This window comes from Adiantum capillus-veneris, chromosome 28, assembly GCF_014529385.1.
Source record: "Adiantum capillus-veneris isolate H3 chromosome 28, ASM1452938v2, whole genome shotgun sequence".
NCBI lineage: Eukaryota > Viridiplantae > Streptophyta > Polypodiopsida > Polypodiales > Pteridaceae > Adiantum > Adiantum capillus-veneris.
The window spans coordinates 77290626-77300350 of NC_140958.1; the positions used below are offsets into that span (position 1 = coordinate 77290626).

Here is a 9725-nt window from a genome sequence, read left to right on the forward strand (position 1 = left end):
GCTACATCCATGATGGAGCTTATGGCAACGCGATAAGTTGGAATAGAGGAGGCTATGGAGCGTGTTCAAGGCAGCGATGAAGGAGGTTCCAATGACCTTGGAGCAGGCTCCGAGAGGCGAGTCAATATTGCAAAGGAAATGTACAAAGAACACGCATGGATGAATGTCCAAGAAGTTTTTGGAAATGAGGCTTTAGAGGAAGTAGATTCATCATCATCTTCAAGTTAGAGCTTTTGTAACAAATTCATTCAATTTAATAATTTTTATGCTATGGTTTGTACTATGGTTTATTGATGCAAATGCTAAATGCTTCTTCCTTTCACTCTTTCTTCCGTCGCCGCCCATTGTTCAGACAAGGCGACGTAAGAAAATCAAGTGACTTTTTCTTCTACCCTCTATGTGAACAAATGGGTAGCGGAATTGTGCATTATGAAACTCTACCACCTGAAAAAGAAACTTTTGGAGTGTTTCTTCCGCCTCCTCAATGTGAATCCATCCTTACTTTATGATGGTTGCCATGGTGGCTTGCCATCTTCTCCATGTTGACTGCCTCCCTTGGATTGCGGGCAAAGTGGGTTGCCAACTGCCACTCTCCCCACTTGGCCACCTCCCCCAAAAATGCTAGATCTTCTTGAACGGTGGCCTACAAATTTTTATTTGGTGCACCATAGTCTACCTCAGCCTTGATTTGTGGGAAATAGGGTTATATACACTTCCTCACCCCTCAGACCCCATCTCCTTAATGCTCTCACATGTGTATCACCCTCAACATCAACCTCCCTGCATTGCATGCTCACTGCTCTGCATGTGTTGTGAACCATAGCCAACCTCATTGTGTTGCTCATGGAGCTCTGTCTGCTACCTCCCTTGGTCCCCCAATCCCCCAATGATCATCCCAATCTCATGCTTATGGTCACATCTTTCTCTTTTCAGTCCCTCCCCTCCCATCTTTTGTAGAACAATTCTTTCGTAGAAGGGAAACCTCATGAGTCTACCACCTCTACCTTGCGCATGACACTTTTAACCCTTGAAGTTGCAGCCCTTCTACTTGCTTGCAGCCAATCTGGCAGCAACCATGCACTCATACAAGTAGGTAGGCAAATCGACACAGACAACCAGACACCTTGATTTGCAAGCATGCGTGCAGCGAGAAGAAGGGTACAAGTTGCGGCAATTGTTCCAACCCAATCACCTGGATCACCTTATAGTGACGGTATCATTTTGACTTCTGTCTCTCTTCCATGTGTATAAAGCCAACATATAATATAGTGTACATTCTTTTCTGTTGGTTGCAGACGTTATGCAGAGAGAGAGAGAGAGAGAGAGAGAGAGAGAGAGAGAGAGAGAGAGAGAGAGAGAGAGAGAGAGAGAGAGAGAGAGAGAGAGAGAGAGAGAGAGAGAGAGAGAGAGAGAGAGAGAGAGAGAGAGAACACTTACCATGCCAGATAGTTCAAGGAAAGCTAAAAACCGAAACCAAAACAAAATGATAGAAGGTGAGCCTTCTATCATTTTGTTTTGGTTTCGGTTTTTAGCTTTCCTTGAACTATCTGGCATGGTAAGTGTTCTCTCTCTCTCTCTCTCTCTCTCTCTCTCTCTCTCTCTCTCTCTCTCTCTCTCTCCCCCCCCCCCCCCCAAAAAAACCCCACCTCCTTCACGCCATGCTTTCCTCATCCGTGCTCCCTTTAGCTTGCAACATAGTGAGTACGTCTAGCTGTGGGTATTTCCCCACTCTCTACCACCTACAAGGAGCTCCCTGAGCTTCTCCCATCCTTTTCCTCGCCCATAGCCAGTGCATACCATTCCAGGCATCAAACATGGCAATGAGGTTGGTTTTTGACAATCCATATAGCTCATGCCATGAGGAGTTGATCATCTTGGCATCTTATACGGCCACTACTACTACTACAACCCAATTTATCACGACGAAAACTACAAGAGCCACCACGTGATTATAAGCTGAGTTGGAGTTCGGAGTTGTGTGCATGTGTCTCCACGTAGCCCATATTTACTTTGAAGGTACATTTGAAGCGCTTCAGCTTCTCTAATTCCTCCTCCTATAATATAGCTCTTCCCAAGCAAGAGGCACCGCCAATTTATGAGAAAAAGCAATGCACTTTATTATCCCCAATTTTATGAAAAGAGTCACAACATTTTGTGAGAAAAAAAAAAAATTGAGAGAGAGAGAGAGAGAGAGAGAGAGAGAGAGAGAGAGAGAGAGAGAGAGAGAGAGAGAGAGAGAGAGAGAGAGAGAGAGAGAGAGAGAGAGAGAGAGAGAGAGAGAGAGAGAGAGAGAGAGAGAGAGACTACAACCGCCAAATAGAGTGTAGCTCGACAACCTGCAATAGCCATCTTGACATTTGGCAACCTACAATGTCAATGGAACAAGGCACATTAAGGTGGTGATCAAAGCAAAGTCCTATGGCAGCTATCGCCTACATTGTTTAAAATGATCATTTAATGTGGGAGAATAAACGGGATCAAGAGTTAGAATATAGACACGTGCTGATGGGCACGGGACCAAAGTCAATGGGCCCAAATGAAAGATGGTTTATGAAAGAGCAATGCTAGCTAATGGAGCTTGAAAGACCTTAGGGTTATCTTCATTAAAGACCTCCAAAGGTTAGTGTCAAAATTCCTTAGACTTAGGACCTTAGGCAAGCTAGGGCTGAGCTTGAAGTGGGAATCCGTCCCAAGCTTGAGGTGCTTGTTGTGCTTGCTAAATAAGGTGATAGAGGTGCTTGTCGTGCTTGTTGACTAAGGTGCTTGAGGAGCTTGTCATGCTTGACGATTGAGGTGCTTGTCATGTTTTATGACTAAGGTACTTGAGGGTGTTCATGACTAAGGTGCTCAAGGGGTGAGGTGTTCCAAAGTCAACATAAATCCCTACACAAGTGGAGGCAAGCGCCACAAGTAGGGGCAAGAGAGAGAACAAACACACACTCACTCAAGGCAAGCCAAGTCCAAAGAGGCAACAAGGACAAATGTCAAGCTTCTCCCCAGTTTGCCCTCATAAGGTGCCTAAAGCCTATTGGTTGACCTCTAAAAGGGGTCCAATAAGAATTTAGTTTATTTATATAATTATCTAGGCATTATCAAGCCCTCTCTCTCAAAGGGGTAAGGAGGACACTTGTCCAAATGCTACCCTTGTTGCTTGATATGAACTAAGCATGTGATTGGCTAGGTTTGCAAGGGTCCAATCAAAGAGTAACCAAATGTAAATACTTTTTAAATGAAAAATGTTTTTGTCTTATAAGACTAGTTCTGTTTTTATTGTGCACAAATACTAGTATGCATGCTTAGAATCATGGTTGTGATGATGACGTCTCTCAAACACCAAAGAGAATTTGTCACTCTACTTTGGGAGTATGATATGGACTCAAGAGTAGACATGCTTGTAGCGACAGTTAAGTCTCCCAAGCCCCAAATGGATTAGTCATCCATCTTGGAATGATGTCATAGGGTAAAAAGGGATCCTCTACACGCTAAGAAACATAGACTAATGACTAAGGCTTTATCTCCTCTACCTCATAGTCGAGGACAACTATGATTTCAAGAGAGAGGTAATGTCATAAAATATAATATCTTCCAAATGGGAGATGGTTTGTCAAAGAGAAATGATAGCTAATGGAGCTTGAAAGACCTTAGGGTTAGCTTCATTAAAGACCTCCAAAGGTTAGTTTTAAAATTTCTTAGACCTAGGACCTTAGGCAACAAGCTGGGGATGAGCTTGAGGTGGAAACCCGTCCAAAGCTTGAGGTACTTGTCATGCTTGCCGACTAAGGTGCTTGTCGTTCTTGCTGACTAAGGTGCTTGAGGTGATTGTCATCGTTGATGATTAAGGTGCTTGATGTGCTTGTCATGTTTTATGACTAAGGTGCTCAAGGGGTGAGGCATTCCAAAGTCAACGTAAATCCCTACACAAGGGGAGGCAAGCGCTACAAGTAGGGGCAAGAGAGAGAACAAACACTCACTCACTCAAGTCAAGCCAAGTCTGAAGAGGCAACAAGGACACATGTCAAGATCCTCCCCATGTTGCCCTCATAAGGTGCCTAAAGCCTATTGGTTGACCTCTAAATGTGTCCAATGAGAATTTAGTTTATTTATATAATTATCTAGGCATTATCAAGCCCTCTCTCTCAAAGGGGTAAGGAGGACACTTGTCCAAATGTTACCCTCATTACTTGCAGGGGTCCAATCAAATTCAGGGATGAGCTACAAGGAGGGGGTGACCAAGGCAAGCTGGGGGTGTGCTTAGGGGTATATATCTCTCTCACACACACTCACATGCTTCCATTCTCACTTGGTGAAAGTGCAAGAACTTCATCTCCTTCTCCAGGATTGAGAAGTTGAGAGCCTACACCAACACTCTTGGCTATGGAATGCAAATCCAACCAAGAGCCATGCTTCAATGCTATGCTTGCCATCTTCTTCATCTCCATTACTATGCTACTATGCTATTCTAAGCTCTATGAGTAATGGTATGAGAGGACACTACTTATGTCTTGTAAGAATACTTCTTCTTTCTCTTCCCTACCCTCATTCCCTGCTAGCTCTCTCCACCTTCAAAGGTGTTTGAGGTCTTGGGACTGAGGCCAGGGGCAAGTTAATGCTTTCATTAGATTTGATTGGACCCCTGCAAGCCTAGCCAATCACATGTTTAGTGCATATCAAGAATCTAGGGTAGCATTCGGACAAGTGTCCTCCTTACCCCTTTGAGAGAGAGGGCTTGATAATGCCTAGATAATTATTTAAATAAACTAAATTCTCATTGGACCCCTTTAGAGGTCAACCAATAGGCTTTAGGCACCTTATGAGGGCAACATAGTGGTTAAAAGGGAAAGACACATATTTTCCGATTTCATCCAAGCCGCCTTAGCGAACCGTTGTTGTAGTTGTGCCAGGCGGCTATCACCGATGCCATAGTGCAGTCTCAAAATCTCTGAGGGCGATGTCGTGACACAATGCTCGACGATAAAAAAAACCAGAGGGCTGTACATGTTGTCTAGACTCATGAGCGAGGAAAGATCTCCTTGGAAGGTGTGTTCACAACTCTTGGCAGACTGATTTTTCCTGTGTCCTTTTCCTTGCGCTTACGGTGTTTTGTTTTTGTTGCAGGTGTTTTGGAACAGTCGCCAACCTCTTGGAAGATTATTTTAGTTATGAATTTTGTATAGGCTTTAAAGTAGGAGAATCTTGAGAGATTATGTTTGGAGTAGTATATTTATTTTTTGATGTTTCTGTGGCGTATTTCAAGAACAATACAAGGTCTTGCTATGATGGGTGTTCATGACTTTGGATTTTTTCCAAAATGCCATTTTTAACAGCGTGCTTCCACACTACCTAAGCAAGCCTTATGATGCAAAGTATATGATAGGGATATGATGTTTCAATGTTTGGTATGAGTGCATTAAAGGCACTTGTTTGTATTTTGTTGCTTGCCAAGAAATGGAATAGGAAAAGTTCCTCAATTTCAACAAATTTGGATTGAGCAAGGAGGGATCGATCAAGGAAAGTTGGGGGTGTGCTTGGGGGTATACTCTCTTTCACACACACTCACATGCTTTCATTCTCACTTGGTGAAATTGCAAGAAATTCATCTTCTTAAAATCTAAGCTTGATAAGTTGAGAGCCTACACCAACACTCTTGGGCGCTATGGAATGCAAATCTAACCTTGAGCCATGCTTCAATGCTATGCTTGCCATCTTCTTCATCTCCATTACTATGCTATTATGCTATGCTAAGCTCTACGAGTAACGGTATGAGAGGACACTACTTCTTTCTCGTAAGAAAACTTCTTCTTCCTCTTTCCTACCCTCATTCCCTGCTAGCTCTTTCCACCTTCGAAGGTGTTTGAGGTCTTTGGATTGAGGCCAGGGACAAGTTAATGCTTTCATTAGATTAAGTTACGGGCATGATTATGGTGCATGAATCTCTCTATATTCATTGCACCATCAAGGTCTCAAGGAACACAAAGCTTGTATTGTACCAAGTCTCTCTTTATGGGAGAAGCTATAATACAAAAGCCTTTTGGACGGGGGACCGACTCGACATAAATCCGGTCCTGAACGATTGTCAAGTTCTCTAATTCTCTCTCTTGCAAAGTATTTTTCTTGCCAAGTTAATTAAGTATAATGATTATGTTGCTACCTCTGATCAAGTTCTCCCTCTATTTTCTTAAAGTATTCTCATAAAAATGCTCACTAGAGTTTTCTTAATTCTGCTATTCTCAATGTTCATAGTCCATTTTCGTTACATCATGCGTCATGGATGTTTATCATTTATCAAGTGAAGATTTCATAAGTGGAAAATATTAAAGATTTTTGACAAATTTGTATCTTATTTTGGTCTAGTCATTTTTGTTTGCACAATAGTGTTGAATTCCTATAGGTACTCTTCTGCTGTTTTACTTAAGAAAGTTGAAAATATGTGTAAAGTATGCAACTTTCATATCTTCTTTAGACAAATGGATAGAATTTATGATATCTACTCTGTAAATTTTCATTTAGTGTGTTGGGTTTCTATTTAATGATGTATTGAAATGCAATCTCTTACGTCTTGGGTGAGGGCCAAACGTACGTTGATAATGCGAGGATAAATTATGCGATGTCACCAAAGAAGAATACTACACTTGCATGGTTGATCTTTTGTGACCCAAAGTTTCTCTTGAGATTCGTTGATTGCAAAGTATGGCCAATATGGATAGGGAAAATAAGTTTTGGCCTATTTAGAGAGGATGTGAAGCAAGGGCCTCTCCAAATGAAATCAACTATGGTTACATTTTGAAGGCATGTGGCATTATGGAATAATTTGACATGGGTAAACAAATTCCTTTTATTGTTATTACGGGGGAGATTGTGCATATCCGTAGGGGTTGGGATTGCGCTTTGACTCTTAAGTTTATGGAACTGGCATTACTTATCCACACTTGCATATAACAATAATGTTTGACACTGTCGTCGGAGGCTGTGGGGAGTCCCACTTGGATCTCATTTACTATGTGGCACCAATGGTGGTATCTACTTGGAGCTCTACATCTATTTACTTGGTTCATACATTATTCATAAATAGATAAAATAGATACTACCATTCACAAGAAGTTTTGGATAGATTCTCACAATAATTCTCACATTATGACTTACCTCAACATCATGAGCTTCTGTGAGGGAGGCACGGCATACCTAGCTAGGTACGATTGGGGACAGGGGAGCGCCGGCCCGATCGTACCTAGCTAGGTATGCCGTGCCTCCCTCACAGAAGCTCATGTGATGTTATGTATTGTATGAAAAAAATTGAAAAAAGCTCCCTTTTCCTACACGAGAAAATTTCTAAATCTTCTTGTGCAAGGTCCAAGTAAATAGATGTATGAACCATTTGTAACGGCTCATTGATGGTTTTTATGTGGCCATTAACACAATCGTCTGCAAGGGCATGGTGGGATTATCGCATTGACTTCCTTGCTTTCTCCATTGTATAAGCTAGCCTCAGTTCCTTACATACAATGGAGAGACTGAGAGAGAGAGAGAGAGAGAGAGAGAGAGAGAGAGAGAGAGACGTGCCAAGAGAAAGCCATACTAGTGTATCTAACACTCATCACTAGAAGACCAGAATCATTGGAGGCACAAATATTCGCAACAATGCGAGAAAGGGATCATGATGCTCATGGGGCCTGAGAGAGAGAGAGAGAGAGAGGGAGAGAGGGAGCATGGTGCTGCCAACCTAGGAGCAACATGTGGACACATATTTATGCTTTTGTCCAAAGATCAAAGACTTTAGTACGTTAGGACTCAGTTCTTGACTTTTTATTTCTCAATTTTAACCAATTATCACATTTGACCACACATTCCTCAAGAGAAAATCAAATCACAAAGTTGCTTATTAGCAAGAACCCCAATTCAATTCAACCGACAAAGACGAAACACAAGGTTCACATCTAAAATAACATAATATGGCGGAAGGGGTAGCCCTTTGCACGTGTCAAAATCTGCAACATGAAGGCTAAACTCCAAAATTGAGAGAAGCACCTCTGCAGGAGGGAGAGAGAGAACTAAATCACACACTCCCCACACATTGAGAGAAGCACCTCTGCAGGAGAGAGAGAGAGAGGCCGCCTTCGGCCTTACTCCGAGTCGGACATTTGGAGCTGATTCACTGTGTGAGTTAGACATGAGGGAGGGTGGCCACACTCAGCAGCTAGTTCAAACGGAGAAAAATCGTGATTCATCAACTTATAACATAATCAGAAAGAATAAGCTGGTTATTTGCTCTACAAAACTTGACGTACACGTCGCTTCTGAGAATTTTCAGCAGTGTGGATCTAAGCAGTCATGAGAGCAGCTTCATGGGGCGTGTAGGAAGTGGTATAAGTAGCGAAGACAGGGACAGTGACACCGGGAGGAGTGGGCTCCGCGTCGAAGAAGTCAGCGCTAGAAGCTGAGAAGGGGGTAGCTGACGTGTAGGCCGAGGCAGAAGGCGGGAGTACGTTATAGAGGTGGAGAGGGCAGGGGTTGGAAGTAGTAATGGTCGAAGGGTAAGTGAAGGAGCAAAAGGCAGTGCTGTAGGCGGCGCTGCCATCGGCAGGCGCTGCAGTCGTTTCCATGGGATTGTAGGTTGCAATAGTGTTGTAGGCGGCATCTGCGGACTGAAGCATCGCAGCGTGGACGACGTTGTAACAAGGCGGCCGGGTTGGGTGGAGGAGGCTCATGAGATGATGGGTGGAGGAGGAGCAGGAGGTGGTGGCAGGAAGCTTGCAGGCGAAATTAGGACGGCGCAGATCGGCTTCGCCATGCGCGAAGTGGCAGCTGTCGGCGAACCTGCAGCCCTCTGGCGTGTTGAAGCGGTTGCAAAGCCGCGTCTTGTAGCCGTTGACGGTGAGACTCGGATCGTTCAAATGCATGAGTTGTTGCTGTTGCTGCTTCAAAACTCCGGGTGGCACCATGACCTGCATGCCCAGCGCCGCGATTCCCCCTGGCACAACGTGCAGGAAGTGACAACTCTCTCCATAGGGGCATCCTGACGTACTGTGCATACAGCCACCCAATTTTTATTATCAAGAATCTGATTCTTTAATGCTAGTTGCTACTACGCCTACTGTATGCACGTGATTGGCTGAGGAGCACACCTGAAGAATTGCGTGCAAGGCTTTGTCTTGCCACCAGATGTTGCCGCTGCCGTAGACGACGTAGTCTCAACGACGTTCTCCTCTGCCCAAGTTAAAAACCAGTGCGAGTAGCATAGAATTATAAGCTGCATTATATATACGCAGTAGTAAAGGTATATAATCCGATGATACCTGAAAATCCACACGCAATATATTCCACCGCTCCTTTCACAGGATCGTCGTTGCTGGTGCTGTTCATCATGGTTTTCTTCTGCCGCTGCACGCGTGCGGCACGAGAGAGAGAGAGAGAGAGAGAGAGAGAGAGAGAGAGAGAGGGAACAATCTCAAGAGCCCTCAAAGATCTATCTCCGATGACAGATCAGAGAAGAGAGCCACCAAGAAAATCTTCCAACTGCTTCATGGCTGATTAACGCTCTAAAGGCAAAGTTTAACGTCGCACTAGGTTGAAAAGTTAAAAAATTGCCCTTAATGCCTACGTGGCTTCTCTCGCCATGTGGCTCTTACACATATTTATATTTAGGGCTATGTCAGATGCGGGCGGAGGACAACCACCTGCTCTGATGTGGCCCAATAAGAGGAACCGCTGCTCTCGTTCAGTGTCAGACG

General features: G+C 43.7%; 1 protein-coding gene across 1 annotated transcript; it reads right to left on the bottom strand.

Moving 5' to 3' along the window:
* Positions 1–7906: 7906 nt before the first annotated feature.
* On the bottom strand, positions 7907–9510 carry LOC147420719 (uncharacterized). The gene is made up of 3 exons (XM_086504899.1): positions 9291–9510; positions 9120–9201; positions 7907–9018 (listed from the first exon to the last, which is right to left on the bottom strand). Exons 1-3 carry the CDS (start codon positions 9358–9360, stop codon positions 8316–8318), a joined length of 855 nt encoding a protein of 284 aa, XP_086361025.1. The 5' UTR covers positions 9361–9510; the 3' UTR covers positions 7907–8315.
* Between the last annotated feature and the right edge of the window lie 215 nt (positions 9511–9725).

Bases quoted from the DNA above. Each gene is read 5' to 3' on its own strand.
- LOC147420719 (XM_086504899.1), bottom strand. From the start codon at position 9,360: ATGATGAACAGCACCAGCAACGACGATCCTGTGAAAGGAGCGGTGGAA. The intron at 9,202-9,290 runs GTATCATCGGAT...TAACTTGGGCAG, and splicing joins TATTGCGTGTGGATTTTCAG to AGGAGAACGTCGTTGAGACT. The intron at 9,019-9,119 runs GTGTGCTCCTCA...CTGTATGCACAG, and splicing joins CCTTGCACGCAATTCTTCAG to TACGTCAGGATGCCCCTATG.